The sequence below is a fragment of the Hypanus sabinus genome, chromosome 7, assembly GCF_030144855.1.
Source record: "Hypanus sabinus isolate sHypSab1 chromosome 7, sHypSab1.hap1, whole genome shotgun sequence".
NCBI classification, from domain to species: Eukaryota; Metazoa; Chordata; class Chondrichthyes; order Myliobatiformes; family Dasyatidae; genus Hypanus; species Hypanus sabinus.
The window spans coordinates 131219850-131243626 of NC_082712.1; the positions used below are offsets into that span (position 1 = coordinate 131219850).

At 42.0% G+C, this 23777-nt stretch overlaps 1 protein-coding gene across 8 annotated transcripts in view; it reads left to right on the forward strand.

Moving 5' to 3' along the window:
- Positions 1 to 23777, forward strand: part of myrf (myelin regulatory factor) — a 264892-nt gene that overhangs the window by 194024 nt on the left and 47091 nt on the right. For all 8 annotated transcript variants that reach the window (XM_059975651.1, XM_059975652.1, XM_059975657.1 and 5 more), the window contains 5 exons: positions 3737 to 3860; positions 12965 to 13160; positions 16165 to 16241; positions 17595 to 17705; positions 23636 to 23726. In XM_059975651.1, the coding sequence (XP_059831634.1) occupies positions 3737 to 3860; positions 12965 to 13160; positions 16165 to 16241; positions 17595 to 17705; positions 23636 to 23726 (599 nt within the window). The remainder of the gene's footprint in view (positions 1 to 3736; positions 3861 to 12964; positions 13161 to 16164; positions 16242 to 17594; positions 17706 to 23635; positions 23727 to 23777) is intronic.

Below are 23777 nucleotides of genomic sequence, written 5' to 3' on the forward strand. Positions count from 1 at the left end.
TGGTGGGTACCTCAGACTGCTGAAGTGAGAGGCTAAATATCACAGTGAACACTTCAGCCAGTTAATTAGCACACTTCCTTCAATACTCAGCCTGATAGCGTCTGGGCCAAATGCTTTCTATGGGTTCTCCCTCCTGAAGGATCTTTCACATCAGCTTCAGAAACTGAAATCACAGGGTCATTAGGGACTTTGGGAGTTTGTGAAGGTGCCTCCATAGTTTGACAGTCAAAGCGAGCATAGAAAGCATTGAGTTCATCTGGGAATGAAACTTCGTTGTCATGTAGGTTAGTTGGTTTCACTTTGTAGAAGGTGACGGTATACAAGAGGGATAATAAATCAGCCATCGTGAAATGGCAGAGCAGGCTCATTAGGCCAAATGGCCTAATTCTGCTACAATGTCTTACAGACTCTTAAGGCATTTCTTTGAACATTCCCAGGTTTATGTAGTATTTGTGTACCATGGCATCATTCATCCTAGGCTAATTGGGGCAGTGTTGCCTGTTTAACCCTCGCAATAACATGTTTCAAATCTTTTTCTTCCGAACACTTTTTAGCAACATTCTACCGATCACAATTTACATAGTAGTAATCCAGTTTAGGAATACACTTCCTGACGGCCTAACTCTCTATGATAAAGTCACCGTCCTATTAAACTAATTTCCTCTGCTTTTAGTGGTTGGGAGGGTATGTGGCTTCTCTTGCTGTATACTCTTTTTGCCCTAAATAATAGGAAATAATAGACAATAGACAATAGGTGCAGAAGTAGACCATTCGGCCCTTCGAGCCTGCACCGCCATTTTGAGATCATGGCTGATCATCTACCATCAATACCCGGTTCCTGCTTTGTCCCCATATCCCTTGATTCCCCTATCCATAAGATACCTATCTAGCTCCTTCTTGAAAGCATCCAGAGAATTGGCCTCCACTACCTTCCGAGGCAGTGCATTCTAGACCCCCACAACTCTCTGGGAGAAGAAGTTTTTCCTTAACTCTGTCCTAAATGACCTACCCCTTATTCTCAAACCATGCCCTTTGGTACTGGACTCTCCCAGCATCTGGAACATATTTCCTGCCTCTATCTTGTCCAATCCCTTAATAATCTTATATGTTTCAATCAGATCCCCTCTCAATCTCCTTAATTCCAGCTTGTACAAGCCCAGTCTCTCTAACCTCTCTGTGTAAGACAGTCCGGACATCCCAGGAATTAACCTCATGAATCTACGCTGCACTTCCTCTACAGCCAGGATGTCCTTCCTTAACCCTGGAGACCAAAACTGTACACAATACTCCAGGTGTGGTCTCACCAGGGCTCTGTACAAATGCAAGAGGATTTCCTTGCTCTTGTACTCAATTCCCTTTGTAATAAAGGCCAACATTCCATTAGCCTTCTTCACTGCCTGCTGCACTTGCTCATTCACCTTCACTGACTGATGAACAAGGACTCCGAGATCTCTTTGTACTTCTCCCTTACCTAACTCTACACCGTTCAGATAATAATCTGCCTTCCTGTTCTTACTCCCAAAGTGGATAACCTCACATTTATTCACATTAAACGTCATCTGCCAAGTATCTGCCCACTCACCCAGCCTATCCAAGTCACCCTGAATTCTCCTAACATCCTCATCACGTCACACTGCCACCCAGCTTAGTAACATCAGCAAATTTGCTGATGTTATTCTCAATGCCTTCATCTAAATCGTTGACGTAAATTGTAAACAGCTGTGGTCCCAATACCGAGCCCTGTGGCACCCCACTAGTCACCACCTACCATTCCGAGAAACACCCATTCACCGCTACCCTTTGTTTTCTATCTGCCAACCAGTTTTCTATCCATGTCAATGTCTCCCCCCCCCCCCCCCCCCCGATGCCATGAGCTTTGATTTTACCCACCAATCTCCTAAGTGGGACCTTATCAAATGCCTTCTGAAAATCAAGGTACACTACATCCACTGGATCTCCCCCATCTAACTTCTTGGTTACATCCTCAAAAAACTCCAACAGATTAGTCAAGCGTGATTTACCCTTGGTAAATCCACGCTGGCTTGGCCCAATCCTATCACTGCTATCTAGATATGCCACTATTTCATCCTTAATAATGAACTCTAGCATCTTCCCCACCACCAATGTCAGGCTGACAGGTCGATAGTTCTCTGTTTTCTCCCTCCCTCCTTTCTTAAAAAGTGGGATAACATTAGCCATTCTCCAATCCTCAGGAACTGATCCTGAATCTAAGGAACATTGGAAAATGATTACCAATGCATCCGTAATTTCCAGGGCCAGCTCCTTTAGTACCCTAGGATGCAGACCATCTGGACCTGGGGATTTGTTAGCCTTCAGTCCCATCAGTCTACTCATCACTGTTTCCTTCCTAATGTCAATCTGTTTCATTTCCTCCGTTACCCTATGTCCTTGGCCCATCCATACATCTGGGCGATTGCTTGTGTTTTCCTTAGTGAAAACAGATCTAAAGTACTCATTAAATTCTTCTGCCATTTCTCTGTTTCCCATAACAATTTCACCCAATTCATGCTTCAAGGGCCCAACATTGTTCTTAATTATCTTCTTTCTCTTCACATACCTAAAAAAAGCTTTTGCTATCTTCCTTTATATTCCTGGCTAGCTTGCGTTTGTACCTCATTTTTTCTCCCCGTAGTGCCTTTTTAGTTAAGTTCTGTTGTTCCTTAAAAACTTCCCAATCATCTGTCCTCCCACTCACCTTAGCTCTGTCATATTTCCTTTTTTTTAATGCTATGCAATCTCTGACTTCCTTTGTCAACCACTGTGGCCCCTTTCCCCCCTTTGAATCCTTCCTTCTCCGGGGGATGAACTGATTTTGCACCTTGTGCATTATTCCCAAGAATACCTGCCATTGCTGTTCCACTGTCTTTTCTGCTAGGATATCCATTCAGTCAACTTTGGCCAGCTCCTCCCTCATGGCTCCATAGTTTCCCCAGTTCAACTGCAACACTGACACCTCCGAGCTGCCTTTATCCTTCTCAAATTGCAGATAAGAACTTATCATATTATGATCACATATGTCTCTCCCACATAGAATTTCCAACAGAATTGTTATCAAGATCTCAAAGTACAGATGCCTTGTCCCTCTTCTTAAAAGATCGTCCTTGATAACCAGTGAAGGTAGTTGTAGAAAAACAATGTTGACAGAATGGTTCCATGAACATACAGACGTGTTTGGAACATTTGGTTTAATCAAAAATGAATATCCTTAACACTTAGATACAGAGAGGGGAAAAAAATGAATATGATAGGATCCAGGCTGAGTAAAACTGTATATACCTTTTTTATGCCATGGATTAAGACCGTTAAGCAAGGGGTCCGTTGGGAACCCCTGCTTGAGAGAATCCATTATTGTGTCCCAGCCAGTCAGAGTACCAGTTTTGGCCACTGTTTTGTCCTCACAGCACCTCTTTGGATGTTTGGGGAATTGAGCATGGGTGGTCCAGGGGTGTCCAGAGTTACTGATCCTTGCATCACCTTGCTAGTGGTGTCCATTGACTTTGTTCCCCTTCTTCTGGATATTGATGGATTGGCCAACGGGAGTCCTGGTAGGCAATGCCTCTGTGCAGGAGGCTGCTGACTGTGTACCATTGGGAGAAGGTTTGAGTCTCACTGTCTAGGACTTTCATCTTTGGAGAACAGGGTTCAGTGATTTAAGAGAACATTTCCAACCTGGCTGAAATTCATACCAATGCTCTTTCTCCCCATTGGCTCTCAGGGTTAATGCAAGACAACGACAGCCTGAATGGCTCTTACCTGGATCCCAACTACCAGTGTATAAAATGGCAGCCACACCAGCAGAACAAATGGACTACTCTCTGTGATGCCAACTGCAAAGATCTGTGAGTATTGGCATTGTAATCCTATTGCAACTGTTAACTTATCTGGTGAGTCAGAATACTGATTTACTAGCATGTATTATAATCCCACAAGTATTAACACTTTAAGAAAACAAGCTAAAATAAATATTAAGTATGGTCTTTTTGATTGTAGCCTTTCACTGTTGACACCAAGTTTAAACTCTGCCAGAATGAATGAAAGGATCCTCTTAAGGCTGACTGTAGCACACAAAGTGATGCCTTTATTAGACACAACTGTTCATCTGATAATTAGTGCAAATATCTAATCAGACAATTATGGAGGCAGCAACTCAATGCATAGAAGTGTACGGGTATGAGGTTCAGTTGTCGTTCAGACCTAACATCATAGTGGGGAAACAAATGTGATTTAAGTGATTTTGACTGAGGAATGATTGTTGATGTCTGATGGGATGGTTTGAGTATCTCAGAAACTGCTGATCTCCTGGGATTTTCGTGCACAACAGTCCCCAGAGTTTACAGAGAATGGTGCAAATAACAAAACTCTCCAGAGAGCAGCAGTTCTGTGGGTGGAAGTGCCTTGTTAATGAGAGGTCAGAAGAGAACAGTTGGATCGGTTCAAGCCGACAGGTAGGAGCAGTAACTCAAATAACCACGCCTTACAACAGTGGTGTGCAGAACACACAACACATCGAGCCTTGCAGTGGGTGGCTGACAGCAGCAGAAGACCACAAACGTACAGAAGTGCACACTGTACCTAATAGAGTGGCCACTGTCTGTAAACTGGACTGTCTCAATCTGAGCACTTTGGCATGAAAAAGCAGTTGACTCTAATTCAGGATTAATTTGTATCGGACTGGCATTTCAACTGAGAGAAGCCACAGGATTGCTCAAGAGAGAAACAGAAACAATTCTCACACAGGAACAGGGTTCGGTTTTCTAAGAGTATTTGCAGGAATTGTGTGAAAAAGGGAGTTTGATGCTCTTCTAATCCTGAATTCTATGTGATCTGGTCGTCCTGAAGCTGATATTGAGTGGAAAATAAATTCTATTTTCAAGCACTTAGACTAATCAAAAAATGACACATTTTGAGATTAAGTTAGGAAGTTCTCTGAAAGCTGGAGACAGTGTCTAGAAATGATGAATGAAAAGGAATTGGCAGTGAACAACCAGCAAATCCCAAGGAGTGGCTTCACCCTGCAACTCCTTAAATTCCTGAGGATTAGTTAGGGGACAGGGAAGGTGAGGGGTGGGGGTGGTGCCGAATTAAACCCTTGCTGATTGCACAGTTTCACAATGAACAATTGCAAAGATTCTGCAAGTGACATAATTCTGGCAGTGCTCATTGCTTCTGACCAATAACTTTAATCACAGTGATTATTATATCAGGTTGTTTTAAAAAAGTTTGACCAAACCTTGTTCAGTTGCTTAGAAATATTCAGCTACATTTACTGCTTTGGCTGTGCTTCCTCATGTCACATTAGGCTGCAACTACCGTGATAACAATTACTCTTGCTCTTTTACTTTTTCAAAGAGAAATTAAATTCCAGAAGTTTACAGAGACAATAGCACATTAAGGCACCACAATCTATTAAAGGAGTGGGCAGTTCCAAATTCGACAAATGGGATTATTTGTATACCCTCTCTGAGTTGCATATGGTCCAATTTTTTTTTACTTTTCGATTTGGACAATAAACAGGCAGGCATAAAATAATGGGGGAATATTCCAGAACTGTTAACCTCTAGTGTGGGAGATTCTTGATATAAAGGCGGCAGTATTTCAGAAAGGAAGCTTAGCACCGTGTTTTCAAGGACAAGTGGCAAGGCAGAGGGGGAGGGGGTGCAGTACTAAATGTCCATATGCCATATAATCAAAGAAATGGAGGAAAGGGTTAAACTGAGATCTCTGAGAGGAAATGGGACAGTTTATAAAGAAAATAAATGAGATGTGAGTTAGTGATAGAATCTAACACAATAGTTTATACATCACTAAAGGAAACTGTTGAGTTTGTTTATTATACATTTTATTTGAACCACAGAACTCAGTTTCTCTCTTTTCATCATCTCCTTGTCCCATCAATTGCAGCCATGGTTACCACAGTGCTCGTCTTCCAAACCTGTATTTTTTTGCACTACGTTATTTGTCCACCGATGACATCAATTGTTCAGCTCAGTGAAACTCTGTTGATTCCATGAGGTGGCATGGTAGTGTAGTGATTAGCACAACGCCTTACAGTACAGGTGACCCAAGTTCAATTCTCACCGCTGCCTGTAAGGAATTTGTCCATTCTTCCCGTGACCGCATGAGTTTCCTCTGTGTGCTCCGGTTCCTCTCACAATCCAAAGACGTCTTAGTCGGTAGGTTAATTGGTCAATGTAAATTGTCCCGTGATTAGGCTAGGATTAAATTGGGGGACACTGGACAACATGGCTTGAAGGACCTATTCTGCACTATTCAATAAAATTTTCAGAAAAATAAAAAAACTTTTTCAAAACCAACTGTTCATAACCAGGACTCCTTCAACACGGATTCTCTTCTCACTACCCCTACACCATTACTTCTGGACAGACTCCCAAAGATCTGTCTTCGAGAGTTCATAGGTAGGGGCTTAACCTTCTGCTGCCTGCAGCTCACTGTGTTTCACAGGGTAATTGGGGTGAAACTTTAGGGGCAACAGGGCCCCGAAAATTCAGAGGCAGCCGCAGTATGGACAGTAATCAGAAAATGTGGGCCAGATTCAGCACACTTCTGCACCATTTTTTCAAGGAATGTGCAACATCATATTTGGGTAGCCACCAAAAGTTCTGAAAGACAGTAAAAATGATCAATACTCACAAAGCCCACAAAGCTGCTGTTAGTTAATGGAACACATAGATACATTTTTAAAATGTGAGAAATAAGAAAAACAAAGTGAGTTGGCCTTAACTTTTCAGAGTAATGTTGGCAACCCTATTGAAATAAATGGGGATGGTACTTAATATGCAAACACGAGGAAATCTGCAGATGCTGGAAATTCAAACAACAAGACACACTAAATGCTGGTGGAACACAGCAGGCCAGGCAGCATCTATAGGGAGAAGCACTGTCGACGTTTTGGGCCAAGACCCTTCATCAGGACCCTGTGTTCCACCAGCATTTTGTGTGTGTTGATGGTACTTAATATGCCAGCTTTGCTGAAGGACTAGATAGAGTGTACCTAGTCCATTGGCAGAGCTGTTTATGGAATGACATTGGATGCAGTGTTGAATCCAGGGTATAGTGAAAGGTCAGATGTCTCTGTGGGTAAAGTTTATGAAAATATATTATCATCAAGCTTTGCTATTTGTTACTGCAGATACCCCTGCTGACTGAAGCAAAATTGATTGTTAATAACTTCCTTCATTCTTGCTCTCTATCTTACAACCTTTATTTTTCTACCACTAATATATCTCCTTATCTGTTGCCTCTCATCTCTTCTTCCTATCCTTTGCTTACACTGTCCTTTTTTCCTTTCCTCTTCCTTTCTTCCTCCTCTTATTGCCCCTTTCTCTGCCTCTCCACCTTTCTTGGTCAGTGTACAAGTTCCCCAGCACAGTCAGGACTGTCTGATCTTGTTGCTCAGAGGTTCCATGCGGCTGCTCCTCTTTGCTGTCAGAGTCGTTGGTTAAAGTTTATCACATTGGGGCTCAGAGCCATGGCACGTGCTCCAAATCCCATCTACAAACACCCAGCAAAAGATTTACACACAAAGCCCTGGAGGAACTCAGCAGGCCCGTCAGCATCTATGGAAAAGAGTTAACAGGTGATGTTTCGGGCAGAGACCCTTCACCAGGAGTGGGGAAAGGGAAAGTCTGAGTCAGAAGGTGAGAGGGAGGAAGAAGTGCAAGGTAGTAGGTGATAGGTGAAACTGGGAGGCGGGGAGGAAGTAAAGAGCTGGGAAGTCGATTGGTGAAAGAGATAAAGGGCTGGAGAAGGGGAAATTTCCATGGCTTTCTGTCCTCTCCTCTCAGATTTCCCCTTCTGAGAGGGAAGGGGATGGAGCACCAGAGGGAGGTGTTGATCAGCTAAGTAGATAAGGTAAGAGAGGGAAATGGGAATAGGGAATGGTGAAAGAGAAGGGAGGGGGCGTTTTTACTGGGTGCGAGAAATCGATATTCATGCCGTCAGGTTAAAGGCTTCCCAGACGGAATATATGGTGTTGTTTCTCCAACCTGAGTGTGGCTCATCACAGCAGTAGAGGAGGCCATGATCAGATATGCTGGGATGGGAATGAGAAGTAGATTTAAAATGAGTGGCCACCAAGAGATCACGCTTTTTCTGATGGACAAACCGTAGGTGCTTGGCGAAATGGTCCCCCAATTTACGTTGGGTCTCACCAACGTACAGGCCACATCGGGAGCTCTGTACACAGTATATGACCCAAATGGATTCACAGGTGAAATGTCGCCTCATCTGTAAGGACTCTTTGGGGCACTGAATGGTAGTGAGAGAGGAGGAGGAGGTGTAGGGGCAGGTGTGGCACTTGTGCTTGATTTCCAGCATCTGTGGATCTTCAAGCAACACACACCAACTGCTGGAGGAATGCACCAGCCAGGCAGCATCTATGGAAAAGAGTCAACGTTTCAGGCCAAGACCCTTCATCAGGACTGGGAAGAAAAATGAGAATAAGAGTAAGAAGAATTTCCAGCATCTGCAGATTTTTTCTTGTTTGTGACTCAGCAAAAGATGATTGAGAAAGATTTTTTTAACCACAAGTACAACAGTTTTCTGTGCTGTGGCTGAACTGCCGAACATATGCAGCAGCATCAAGGCTCGGAGAATACTTGGGTCAGGCTGACAGTTCACTTGCTACTTTAAACACACTCACTGTGTTCATGCTTGAAGATATAACAAAGCCATATAATGCTGGAGTAGAGGAAACTGAATTCTTTCCATGTAGAACATGCACAGGAGCTGATTTGAAGATGCAGGCAAGCTGCACTAAAACTCAGTAGGTTTCAATATGTACATTTAATGTCAGAGAAATGTATATAATATACATCCTGAAATTCTTCTTCTTTGACAGCTAAAACGTTAGAACCCTGAAGCCCCCACCAGCTCCCCCCTCCCCTTCCACACACGTGGCAGCAAGGCAACAACCCCCCCCCAACCCCACCAGCAAAAAAAGGGCATAGGGTCCTCCCCACCGAGCACTCAAGCGTGCAGCAAAGCATCAATAAAGACACAGACTTGCAGTACCCCAAAGACTACTCACTCACCCAGTAATTCGACACACCACAGGCTCCCTCTCCCTAATAAGGGAAAACGAGATGTCCCCGTTTCACAGCAAGAAGGGAGACATAACAACCAATTCATTGATTTAGGATGGAAAGTGTCTGTTGCGTCGATTTTCCTGAGCTCTGCGCCCAGAGAGTCGGCCCCAGAAAGGCGCCGCTCGCTGGACACACATCCCCTGGCAGCTTTCCCGCTGCTGCTGATGTTCTGTGATCTCCCGTGACGCTTCAGTCGGGGGCACCGGACTAGAATCAGCACATCCCCAGAGCCACAATGATCTGGAACCCTGAAATTGTGCTAGTTTTCCAGGCCGCGTCCTTGGGATATCAAAAACTGGCCGGTCGTGAGGCCCTGAGAGCAGGTCCCAGTCCCACAAAGAACCGATGTCAGAGTGTAGCTCCAGGTCAGGATCTTCAAAACAACCTTGCAAAGAAAAAAAAAGAGATCAAAGATAGAATTAGAGCTGTTTCTGAAGATCCAAGCAAAGGAGTCACCGTTTAGCACCATCTTGAGTTTGCTCCACCTCCAAAAGTCCCGTAACCAGAATCTATTTATTTGTTTGTTTGTTTGTTGAGATACAGTGCAGAGTAGTCTCTTCCATCCCTTCGAACTGCGGGATGTAGTAACCCCAATTTAATCCTAGCCTATACACCAGACAGTTGTTACAATGACCAATTAACCTACCAACCTGTACGTCTTGGGACTGTGGGAGGAAACCGGAGCACCCGGAGGAAACCCACGCGATCACAGGGAGAACATACAAACTCTTTAGAGACAGAGGCGGGAATTGAACCCAGGTTGCTGGTACTGTAAAGCGTTGTGCTAACCACTACTCTACCGTGCCACTCGATTGCCAGAAACAGCCACACGGTTTCAGCAGCAGCCACACAAACTCAGGATAATCTAATTCTGCTCAGGGTCAGGATGCGTCTTAAAAAGCTTCTGAGTTGAAGGATTGAAAGCTGCAATCAGTATTGAAATAAGACAAAACAGTTGAAATAAGCTGAAGAGAAAGCCATTCATAGGGTGAATGGAAGTAACCAGTATGACAAATGGGTGAGTGTAAATTCCTGGGTGTGGGTCACTGGTGAATGTGGCCCCATCCATGGAGCTATTTCATGATCTAGCTGTATTTTTCTTGGGGTTGGAATTTTGTTCTGCTACTGATTGACAGAAAACACATGCTCAGAGCTGTCTGTTGCTGACGTGTGTTTAAATGTGAGTTTAAACATTCCCATTGGAGTTGTGATTTCTTGCCTAATGTGGGGAATATTGAGTTTGGTTTCCTAGCAACTAGTCATGAACCTGCTATAGTTACATTCCTTGCATTTTTGTGGGTGCAGTATCACTCAATAACATTGTCAATTACTCTGTATATGGTTTATTCACAAACTGACAATCAATTGCACCTCAATTATTTTAACTCTTCTACTTTAAGCAATCCCTCACCTCTGTCCATTACCCACTCTCCTACCCAAAACTGAGAGAGGACCTCAAACTCGTGGCACTAAACTCCAATCTTTAACTCAAACGCTAGAGTGTTTCTCCTTATATAATACATGTGTTTGGTTTATGCTGGATGTGAAATGGTCGGGAATAGAATTGACTGTTCATTCAGATTGCTTATAAGTGATTTGCTGTGGTAAGGTTAGGGTTTTGCCTAGTGAAAGCGATGAAGCTTTGGGGTGACTGCTTTAGAGGATGCTGCTTCCAAGGAGATCCATGTCCAGAGGTTTGAGGTTACATTCCCATTTCACTTTAGTGCATTAACAGCAGGAAAGAATACTACAAAACAACATAGAATAAGATTAAAAAGCTCCATGTTATTAATTTAGCAGCTGCTCAGTGTGAAACTGCACAGGGGCATCTTACAGCCTTTCTAATTTACTGTAACCCATACATCACCGAATGTCACCACAGATTGTTTTTGATCTGCGCAACATCTGCCAGTAAAACTGGATATCTTTATAATACAGTTTTGACTTAAAGACTGAGCCTCGATGATCCACAAAGCTCATCTTGGTCACAGGATCCTCACGCTCAGCAAGAGGAAGGGAACTTGATCTTGATTACTTATTCACGTTGACTCACAAATATCACTTATGGTTTACAAAGGTCAGGACTCTAGCTCTTTTAAAGATGGCATTCATCTGTGCAGTCAATCCAATACTATTTCAGAGCAGGCACTGTGCCTTGCTTCCACACGGTTTCAACGATCTTTAGTAGAAAAGCACAAATCAAGAGCCGGGAATTTACACACAGGAATTTACCACATCGAGTTTCTGGGCTAAACTGGATATATTGCTAAAAGAGAAAGAAACAAGAATCATAAACATGAAGAATTCTGCAGGTGCTGGAAATCCAAAGGAACACACTCAAAATGCTGGAGGAATTCAGCAGCAGGTCAGGCAACATCTATGGAAATGAATAAACAGTCGGCATTTTGGGCTGAGACCCATCATCAGGACTGAAATGGAAGGAGAAAGGTGCCAGAGTAAAAAGGTGGGGGGGGGGGGGGGGCAAGGAAGGGAGCTAGCTTAAAGAGACAAGAATCATTGTGCTTGTGACAAGCTGTCAGTAAATTATAATTCTTTTCTTCCACATTATTTTCACGCAGTAGGTGTATTTCAGCTTGCTGCCCACTTGTAAATTTGGTTTCGTAGATCAGCCTCTTATTGAAACCAGGAAATTTTTGTTTAATCTGATAAGAAACACCATATACTAACTCACACATCAAATTAATGAGAGATATGTTCTGAGTTGCTATTTATAAAAAAGGGTCAGTTACACAGAGCATTAAAAATTCATTAGCTGGTGTATGGAGCATGGGCCTTCAGTTATTGTATCCAGGACATGTTAATAAATAATTGGCAGAAAAGGATGCACCCAGAACTTGAGAGATTTCATTCTCACCAGCTGGAAGGATTGAATATGCTAAAGCATTGCAATATCGAATGCAAATCCCACAAATACTTTTACATCCTTTTGTTAATTTGACCATTTCTCCATAACTTTTGCAACCGCTCATTTGTTTAAAATTATAAACACGAGGAAATCTGCAGATGCTGGGAATTCAAACAACAACACACACAAAATGCTGGTGGAACCTGACGAAGGGTCTCGGCCCGAAACGTCGACAGCACTTCTCCCTTTAGGTGCTGCCTGGCCTGCTGTGTTCCACCAGCATTTTGTGAGTGTTGTTTAAATTTGTGGTTGGTTTAGGTATTTGAGCTAATCCCAACAATTGTATTTTTCCCGCCGATTGATTAGATGCAGAGGACCCATGTCGAAATACAAAACTGACTGCTCGAAGCTGGATAAGGAGATGAGTTTGGACATCATGAACACAACCCACCTGATTTGAGCCAAACATTCTGGCAAAGTTAAAACCCAACATTCCTGTATAATTGGCTGCTGTCAGGTAGCCATGCATTAGTACAGATCTCAGAGTCTTAATGATTTTGTTCTATTTGCCACAGCCCTGTCACAGCCCATTGTCATGGTGCATTGAATGAATCACCTCTGCCTTATCTTTATACAGCTCCCATGGCCTTGCCTTCCTCTGATACTGAATTAAGTTCCCTCTTTGGTCCTCTAAATCTCTCTAGATATATTTTCCTCACAACTAGTCTTGTGTCCTCTTCCTCCATAACTCCTTTTGACTTTGCACATCTGTTTACCATTGTGTAGCCTTTTGAAAATCCACTGCTTGACAACACTTCAAGGTCTCTACTAATTCATACGCTACAGAAAGTGAAAAATTCAGCCCTTTTTTTGGAAAATAGATTTTATAATGGAAGTCATGATTAAATGCCTGTGGTCGCATATAAGCTGATAGTAGTTTCTCTTCTGAATTTTATCCCTTCTTTTACAGACCCAATCCTAGCTACAGAGTAGATGCTGACAAAGGCTTTAACTTCTCGGTGCCTGATGATGCTTTTGTTTGCCAAAAGAAGAACCATTTCCAGGTCACTGTTTATGTTGGCATGATGGGCGACCCGAAATATGTCCGAACTCCCGAGGGGCTCAAACCAATTGATTTCTTCTTCCTGAAATTGCACGGAGTAAAGGTTGGTGAGACTTGATGCTGGGGGGTGTGGGGGGGAGTGGAGTAGGCTGGCTTTTGTACCAGCTGTATTTTAGTCCTTGGATGTATCTTTTCTCCTTTTCCAATTTTACCAATGTGTGGAAGAAAAATTAGCTTTGAAATGTAGTTGCCCAGTTTTGGTAATGGTCCAGTTTAGTATACTTTCACAACAGAGGAGTCGCTAGCTGGCTACTGTCGAACATTATGAGCTTAGCAATTGAATGAATATAAAGCAAGCTGGCATCTAATTAAAGGCCAAATGGTGGGAGGATTGCAATATCCACTTCCCAGCTACTTCTGCACTTGCACTAAATCAACGTGATATCATTCTATTGCCTACATAGGTACCTTCTCTTGTTTGTTTGAGCTGGATGCCATCAGAAAGGCATTGCATTTATTGCATATCCTTTGAATGGTGGTGATGAGCCACCCACTGAATGATTGCACTCCACATACTGAAGGCTCCTGCCAAAGCAGTCATGCAGGAAGTTATGTGACTTTGTCCCATTGAGAATGATAAATGGTAACATCTTTCTGAACCTGGGACACGGATGTAAGGTGATGATTCCGTGTACCTGCTGCAATTACATTTTTACATGCTAGTGGATTTAGAAGATGCATTCTTAGAAACCTGGATGAGCAATGTGCTTTGTACACAAGAGAGTGCAACTATAGTGCACCAGTTGTGGAGCCAATCAAATGTTTAAGGAAGAGCTGAGAGAAAATTAAGATTATAAATTTAACTGAAGAAGTTTAACTAAAATAGGCCATTGCAACTCTGCTCAGTCTGGAACCGACAAACTGGATCCTGGCTACCCAACATCAGGCCAATGGAAGCCAACTACATCTGTAAGGTTCAGCTCAGAATCAGATTTATTATAGAAACATACAAAACATAGAAAACCTACAGCACAATACAGGCTCTTTGGCCCACAAAGCTGTGCCAAACATATCCTTACCTTAGAAGTTACCTAGGGTTACCCATAGTCCTCCATTTTTCCATGCTCCATGTACCTGTCCAGGAGTCTCTTAAAAGACCCTATCAAATCCACCTCCACCACTGTCACCGGCAGCCCATTCCACACACTCACCACCCTCTGCATAAAAAACTTACCCCTGACATCTCCTCTGTACCTACTTCCAAGCACCTTAAAACTGTGCCCTCTCGTGCTAGCCATTTCAGCCCTGGGAAAAAGCCTCTGACTATCCACACGATCAATGCCTCTCATCAGCTTATACACCTCTATCAGGTCACCTCTTATCCTCCAAGGAAAAAAGGCCAAGTTCACTCAACCTGTTCTCATAAGGCATGCTCCCCAATCCAGGTAACATCTTTGTAAATCTCCTCTGAACCCTTTCTATGGCTTCCACATCCTTCCTGTAGTGAGCCGACCAGAACTGAGCACAGTACTCCAAGTGGGGACTGACCAGGGTCCTATATAGCTGCAACATTACCTCTCAGCTCCTAAACTCAATCCCACAATTGATGAAGGCCAATCCAGTGAATGCTTTCTTAACCACAGAGTCAACCTGCGCAGCAGCCTGAGGACTCAGACCCCAAGATGCCTCTGATCCTCCACACTGCCAAGAGTCTTACCATTAATATTATATTCTGTCATCATATTTGACCTACTAAAATGAACCACTTCACATTTATCTGGGTTGAATTCCATCTGCCACTTCTCAGCCCAGTTTTGTATCCTATCAATGTCCCGCTGTAACCTCTGACAGCCCTCCACACTATTCACAACACCCCCAACCTTTGTGTCATCAGCAAATTTTCTAACCCATCCCTCCACTTCCCCATCCAGGTCATTTATAAAAATCACGAAGATTAAGGGTCTCAGAACAGATCCCTGAGGCACTCCACTGGTGACTGACCTCCATGCAGATTATGACCCCTCTACAACCACTCTTTGCCTTCTGTGGGCAAGTCAGTTCTGGATCCACAAAGCAATGTCCCCTTGGATCCCATGCCTCCTTACTTTTTCAATAAGCCTTGCATGGGGTACCTTGTCAAATGCCTTGCTGAAAGCCATATACACTACATCTACGACTCTACATTCATCAATATGTTTAGTCACATCCTCAGAAAATTCAATCAGGCTCATAAGGCAGGCCCTGCCTTTGACAAAGTCATGCTGACTATTCCTAATCATGTTATGCCTCTCCAAATATTCATAAATCCTGCCTCTCAGGATTTTCTCCATCAACTTATTACTGACACATGACGTGAACTTTGTCGTATGGTGCAAAAACATAAAATTCTGTAAGTTACAAAAATAAGTAAATAATGCAAAAAAATTTTAATAAGTTTGTGTTTATAGATTCATGGACTGCTCAGAAATCTGATGATGGAGGCGAAGAAGCCGCTTCTAAATCATTGGACATTAAAATTTTCTAAGTTCTCAGGCTGAGGTTGTGATGATGCTGCACTGGCTTTCTCATAAATAAATATAATAAAGCTCAGAACTGTGGGCAGAGATGTGGCCGATTGCCTGCAAATAGCTTGAAGAATGCACGTCGCACTGGAAGAGCTCCGTCAATCTCAGTGTCTGGCTTCATTGTACAAACAGGCCACCTGGTCTGAGGATCCAAGTGTATGGGTGTTAGGTTAGATGTAGATGTCAAAAATATGACCTGTCTTCGGGTCCAAGGCAGATTTTTTATGTTTTCAGTTTCTATCAAAGGAGTCCTCTAATTTCAATTCACGTTGTCAGGAAACAAAGGCAATTGTGCTACTCATTGGCCATTGCAAACTGCCTTAATTGTTTCTTATGAAAAATGAAAGATAGAGTATTTATTAAAAACTTTACAAATCAACCTTTGGGAAACCCATTTCCTTGAAGGCAAAGAAGACAGTCATCTTGGCATTGTTTCAAATACATTTCTGACTTTACACTCTGAGTAGAATTGAGATGTACTTTAGAGAACAGTAAAATTATAACAACAGTAGGGAATTATCTTTTTATTCTTTTGTTTGGTAGTTGGAGGCATTGAACCAGAGCATCAATATTGAGCAGTCACAGTCAGACCGCAGCAAGCGGCCCTTCAATCCTGTCACGTGAGTACAACTCATACAGGTGTTATTGTGCTCTTTAGGTATCAAACCACCCAATCATTGGGGTCGCTTTCATGTATACTTCGATATCCGTTTGGCTCAGTCAGAGGATTTGGGTATCAAGCCAATACAAAAATTTGAGCTCACCATTTGTATCTGAAAGTTGTATCTTCTGCCTGAACTGTTGACAAAATTATTTGAATACCAGTGGTAAATTCTCCTGGTTCTTTCATCAAGCATTGTATTTGGAATGTTGATATATGCGTGTGCGTGTGTGCGTGTGTCTGTGTGTGTGTGTGTGTGTGTGTGTGTGTGTGTGTGTGTGTGTGTGTGTGTGTGTGTGTGTGCGTGTGTGTGTGTGTGCGTGTGTGTGTGTGTGTGTGTGTGTGTGTGTGTGTGTGTGCATGTGTGTGTGTGCGTGTGTGTGTGTGCGCGTGTGTGTGTGTGCGTGTGTGTGTGTGCGTGTGTGCGTGCGTGTGTGCGTGCGTGTGTGCGTGCGTGTGTGTGTGCGTGTGTGTGTGTGTGTATGTGTGTGTGTATGTGTGTGTGTGCGTGTGCGTGTGCGCGTGTGCGTGCGTGTGTGCGTGCGTGTGTGCGTGCGTGTGTGCGTGCGTGTGTGCGTGTGTGTGTGTGTGCGTGCGTGCGTGCGCGTGCGTGCGTGCGCGTGTGTGTGTGTGTGTGTGTATGTATGTATGTATATATAGATATATGTGTTGGATAAGGAGCAAAGAAAGTCCAAGCCTTTCCTATAGTTATATTCTGTCCATCACTGTCTATGGGCTTCTTAAATCTATTCAGATAAAAAAAAAATGAAGTGCAAGCAATAATACCCTGGCTTGGTTTCTGTAATATGAAGGTGGTGTAAGGAGCACAAGGCGTATGTTAAACTCCAATAGCAAAATGTCACAGATGCCAGAAGTAGAAGTAAAAACAAAAAAATGCTGGAAATTCTAATCAGGTTTGGCAGCAACTGTGGAGTGAGAAATAGAGTCCGTTGTTCAAGTTGATGCTGTTTAACTTGCTGACTATTTCCAGCATTTTGAATTCAGTGTCATAAATTGGGTGACAAATAGTAAAATAAAGATATCATATTTAAATAGCAATTGTAAAACTTACATAGGGTTCAATGAACTTGAAAGATAGACAGGGAAATGAGTGCATTAAAAATGTACAGCAAAGTTAATGGCTACTTAAGACTTTGGAGACATACAGATTGTGGGGTATACAGTATGTAGACGTTGTAAGATTCTGTATAAGAGACTGAATTTGTACTTGGCTGAAAATATAGTGTTACTGATAGGTACTAAAGGATGATGAGTGATAGAGAAAGTTGATAAATATCTTTGGTTCCTACAGAATTAACATCCCTTCTGATCAGGTCACAAAAGTCACAGTTGGAAGGTTACATTTCAGCGAAACAACAGCCAACAACATGAGAAAGAAGGGCAAACCGAACCCAGACCAAAGGTGAGGACAGTTACTATGTCCTTTTATACCCCTGAAAACTTAATAGGCTGCCATCTTTTACTAATGATTTGGTTCGGACCTACATACTCAAATTGTCGCGCAGTATCACCATTCTACAAGACAAAGTAACATCCTTATTCCTTGTGTGGTGAGTGAAAGGAAATGCAATCTTGTCTGTGATGATCATCATGAAGAAATGCTAAATTTAAACTCATTCACTCACTGAACAAAGAGATTTAATTTACATATACACTCAGTGGCCACTTTTCAGGTAGCTCCTGTACCTAATAAACTTGCCACTGTGTGTATGTCCGTGGTCTTCTGCTGCTTTAGCCCATCCATGTCAAAGTTCGATATGTTTTGCATTCTGAGATGTTCTTCCACTGTTGTAACACATTTGAGCTACTGTCACCTTCCTGCCAGCTTGAGCCAGTCTGGCCATTCTCCTCTGACCTCTCTCATCAACAAGGTATTTTTGCCCACAGAACTGCCACTCACTGGATAGTTTCATTTTCTTTACACCATGCTGGAGATTGTTTTGTGTGAAAATCCCAGGGGACCAGCAGTTTCTGAGAAACTCCAACCACTTCATCTGCCACCGACAATCATTCTACGGTCAAAGCCACTTGGATCACACTTCTTCCCCATTCTGATATTTGATTTAAACAATAAATGAAACTCTTGACCATATCTGCATGCTTTGATGCATTGAGTTGCTGCTACATGATTGGCTGAATAGATATTACAAGCAAGTCTATCGGTGTACCTAATAAAGTGGCCACTAATTGTATTTTTAATATTCTCATGGTTCCAAAGTACAACCAACCTATTGATTTCTTCACAACTTTCAACTTTCAAACTTGTTATCAAGGCGCAAATGGAAACGATTTCTCCCAATTTACCCTACGTGAATCAGTCTTGATTTTCTGTATTTCTATAAATTTTTTCCAAACTTCCCTGTGGATTCACTTTGTGGCTGAAATTGTGGAACTACTATAGTGAATCTCTTCAGCACTGTCCTGCTTTTGAACTCAAAGCCTCAATTTATGAGGCCCTTTTGTTGTTTTAATCACTTTCTCAATATGTGTTTCCAGTTTCATAGATTTACTTTCACTTGCTCGAATTGATCCACTGCCTCCACTATGTCCTGGCCCACCTGGAAAATGGGGTCTCGTATATATACTGTTTATAGTTTGGTGTTTAATACCCCAGAAACTGGTGGGGAAACTGTCCTCGCTGGGTCTCATCGCCTCCTTCTGTAACTGGATCCTGGACTTCTAACAGAAAGGTCACAGTGAATCCACGTGGGCAGCGAAGTCTCCAGTCCCATTACGCAGAGCATTGGCACTCCTCGGTTTGCGTGCCCAGCCTGCTGCTGTTCACACAGCTGACATATAACCGTGTCTCAGGATTCAGTTCAAATTGTATCATCAAGCTTGCAGACGATACAACAGTGGTTGGCCTCATCAACAACAATGATGAGTCCGAGTACAGGGAGGAAGTGGAGTGGCTGGTGAACTTTGGTAAGAACAACAAACTAAGTCTGAACATGGACAAAACCAAAGAAATGATGAGGACTTTAGGAAGGTGCATACGAACCATCCCCCTCTGCACATACAGGGCTCCTCCATAGAGAGAATTTCCATAGAGAATACACAAAATTCCTGGGAGTTCACATCCTGGACAGTCTCACCTGATCCCTCAATATCACCTCCCTGAATAAGAAAGCACAGCAGTGCCTCCACTTCCTGAGGAGACTGAGGCAAGCGAGGCCCACCCATCTTAACTGAAATTTAGAGCAACACTGTTGAGAGCATCTTGACGAGCTGCATCTCCGTCTGGTATGGGGGCATGAGCATTGGACCGGAAGTACCTACAAAGGACTGTGAGAATAGCCAAGGGAATCATAAGAGTCTCCCTACCATCCATCGGAGACATTTATCAGGAGCACCACGTTCTCAGGGCCCTTAGTATCATCAAGGACCCCACCCGTCCTCTTTGACTTTCTGTCACCAGGCAGGAGACTCCGATGTATAAAGACAAGAACAGTCAGGATGGGAAACAGTTTCTTCCCTCAGGCCATTAGGCTTCTGAACTCTTTGCTGCATCGCAATTGAAGTGTTACTGCATAACTTGTATATTTAACTATGTTTAACTTATGCTCTTTACTTATCTATGTATAATTCAATTGTAGATTTAATTCTTACTTTCCTAAGTTATTGTGTGTAATACATGTATTATGTGTACTACTGTGCTTTACACCCTGGTCTGAAGAAACGTCTCATTTGGTGGTATACATGTATATAGTTAAATGACAATAAACTTGACTTGAGTTGATGTACATACAGTTCCTTGTTTCTGCACACTTGTTAGAAAAGTACTGAGCCTTCAGACTATATTGTTTTTTCTTGTTCCTTCTGTCAAAGTGGATCATTTCATATTTCATTGCATTCAATCTTAACTGCCACTTACCTGCCATATATGCCAGCCCATGCCCATCTACATATGTCCTTTTCCTGTGTATGAATATATTCTTTACAACTTCCTTACAAACTGCCAAATATGGTGTCCTGTGTAAATTTTCACATTTTACCCTGAGCACCCAAGTCCAAATCACCAATTACTGTTAAAACTACATAGATAGATCCAGTGGCCTCCAGAGAACACACTGTCCACCATCCTGTACGATTAAAAAAAAACCCGTTCTTGTGTCCGTTTCTTATCATGTTGGCATCGACCCCCCCCCCCCCATCTATTCACTAGGCCTCAATTTTTGAAACCATCTTTTTATTTGTAGCCTTCTCAAGTGCTTTCAGAAAATTCTACAAACAAAATAACCTGCATTCCCTCAACCTACTCTGTTACTCTCAAAAGAAATTTCTTCAGTTAGACAGGCAGAAAATTCCTTTATAACAAAACCTCTTAATTAAATCTTTTCCATTAATTGATTGCATTTTGCAGGAAAGAAACTGCTGTGTATTTAAGTACTCTTGTAAGTATATTGTTTGATTAAGCATACTTTGTTGTTTATATAATTCATTATGGTTATATGTAAAAATACATGAATTGCTTACATCATAATGCCACCATTTGATATGTGCGTGCCTTGATTGAAGTAAACATGAAATTAGAATTACATTTTCAATTCCCATGCCTTCCATGGAATTAGTTCAATGTTACAAAACACAACAATGGCAACAAGGTATTTTTAAAATGAATCCAAGACAGCTACAGACCTGTTGAAGTGCAGTGAGGAACATCAAGTTAAAAAAAAAGTAGTGTGGCATTTCTTCTTCAGAAGGGAAAACACAATCAAGTTTTAATAAAGACAAAAAATAGAATTCATAGGTTCATAGGCAGTGAGTACCAGGTGATAGTAGTCATGTATAAAAGCGGAATAGCTGGCTACATCAAAAAGACTGATTCACTTGATTACACAGTGGGTAACTGGCTCATGTATACAGTGCTAATTCAACAGTATTTTGATGCAATGAGAAACGAGTACCAATTTTGGTGAGTGCATTTGGTTTAAAGGCATACAGTTTGCTTTGAAGTTTGACTGCTCCAACCAAACCAGCAGAAATGAGCTTTGCTGATATAGTGAAAGTAACGCAGGAACATTTAGAACTGATGCCATTGTTGATTGCAGAACACTTTAGATTTCATAAGAGGAATCAAAAGAAAGGGGAGTTCATTTCAGTGTATATGGCTGATTTGAAGAGATTATCTGAGCATTGTCAGTTTGGAAGTGGGCTTAATGATGCACTGAGGGATCATTTAGTTTGCAGAATCTTACAAGAAAGCATTCTTGTGGCTCCTAACTGAAGCACACATTTAAAGAAGCAGTTGAAATAACTGTATCAATGGAAATGACAGACAGATGCAATTGAGTTGCAGTCAGGAATGAAAATGATAGTAAACAAAATTACAGCATCTAAACAGAAACCGGCCTGGCTGAACAAATGGTGTTGTGGCAAGGGCTCACATACACCAGACCAATGCAGATTTAAAGGCGAAACTGCAAAAAATGCAACAAAGTAGGACATATACAAAGAATATGTCGAGCAGATATAAATGGGCCTCACAAGAGAAAGATAAAAAGTCAATTTGCAGTTTCAAAAAGAGCACCACTCTGCACACTGTTGACGAAAATCTGTTAATGATGAGAGTGACACAGGAGTGGGTAGCCTTGAGATTTACAGTATGAAAATTAACAATAGACTAGCAGTATGACCTATGCCAGAAGTGAACAGCAATTTAATTACAATGGAATTGGACACTGGCTTGGTTGTTTCAGTCATTGCACAAAATGAGCTTGAATAGCATTCCAAAGATACCTAACTGAAGCCTGCAGATATTTAACTGAGAGCTTATACTGGAGAAGAGCTAACTCCTGTGGAAATGACATTCGTAACAATGACATACAACAACCAACAAACCACATTGGGCTTGTATGTGGTAAAAGCAGGAGGGCCAGCATTGTGGGGGTGTGATTGGTTGAGACAACTACAACTTGATTGGAGATTCATCCACTATTTGTGTGTCAGATCCCCTGCAATAGAGTCATCTGGAAGTGAATTAAGAGAGTTACTGGATGATACCACAACTGACTCCATGCTGTACACCATGAACTGTTGTCCAACAGAGGGCAAGTAGATGTTGGTACCTTCCTCTCTGCATCTGGTCTGGAAAGCATTTTGGACCAAAGAAGGAGCTTGCTGCTCAGAGAAATTGTGAAAGTGATGAATGGAGTCATCTAACAACACCAGTTTTTGGAGACAACGTATCTCAAAAAGCTTCTGATATGTTAATAAGGGAGTTACTTGTAAAGTTTGGCTTGGTTTTAAGCTGGAAGAGAGATCAAGGAGTTTCAGGGAAGTTGCAAGCATTCGGCTTTTGTGAATATAAAGAACCAGAACCTACTCTGTGTGGATTAAAGTTGTGGCATGAACTACAAGTGGGAGACAAAGAGCTGCTTGTAAAAATAGATGCAAAGATCAAAGCCCAGCTGGATGAATGGAAGGCCAAAAAGAAAGGAGTCAATGGAGATACGAAAAGAGAGGATTCATTCGATGATGTTGTGGTTGAGGAAACCAAGAGGAGGGATCAGATCGTAAAGGGATCAATAGAACGATTGATAAGAGAATACTCCAGTGAACTGAATTCATGTTCCTAAGATCATGATGCACAAGGCAGAAGAAGAAAGAGAAAGCAGAGTGATCCCCCGGTCAGGAAAGGCGTTATCCCACGAAAATAAAACATCCTCCTTGGTGATTAAATCTTCAGGCTTGAATGGGACAATTCTACATCTACTATGCTGTGGATGCAGTTGTATTATATAGTATATGGTGTATATAGTTGAAATGCATTCTTGATTGTGTTTATAGCTAAGCAGGGAGCAGCGCTGTGTGTATTTAATATTTCAGTAATATTTGAATATTATTGTAAATCTATTGTTTGATTAAGCATTCTTTGTTGATTATATAATTCATTTTGGCTATATGTAAAAATTTGTGAATTACATATGTCATGAAACTACCTTGTGATATGTGCAGGGAAAGGCTTAAAGTAAGCATGAAGTGAGATCACATTTCAAACTCCCGTGTCTTCCTTTGAATTAGTTTAAAGTTTTGAAGTTACAAAATGTAACAGAAATATTTAACTGGGAAACAATATTGTGCAATGTTACTGCTGTACATGTTGTACTTATTGTTTATTAATTCTTCATTTGTTTGGTCTTTTCTCATTCACTTTTATCCTCCAACAACTCTTTGTCTAACCCTCTTTCACTGTTTCGGCCTTCACCTTGTCATTTCTAAACTTCTCTCTCCTTCATCTCTTGACCTCTTTACCAAACTCTGGCAATCTCCTTTCCCTCTTGCTCGCAATCATTTCTCCCTCTCCCTGAATTCCTCCCCAATCCCTCGCAGGTACTTCATGCTGGTAGTCGCTCTTCAAGTTCAGACCCAGAATCAGAACCACCTTGTGGCTGCACAGATCTCGGAAAGAATTATTGTCCGGGTAAGGCCGATACTAACTTTTTCTATCTGCGGTGTCTGTTATTAATAACAT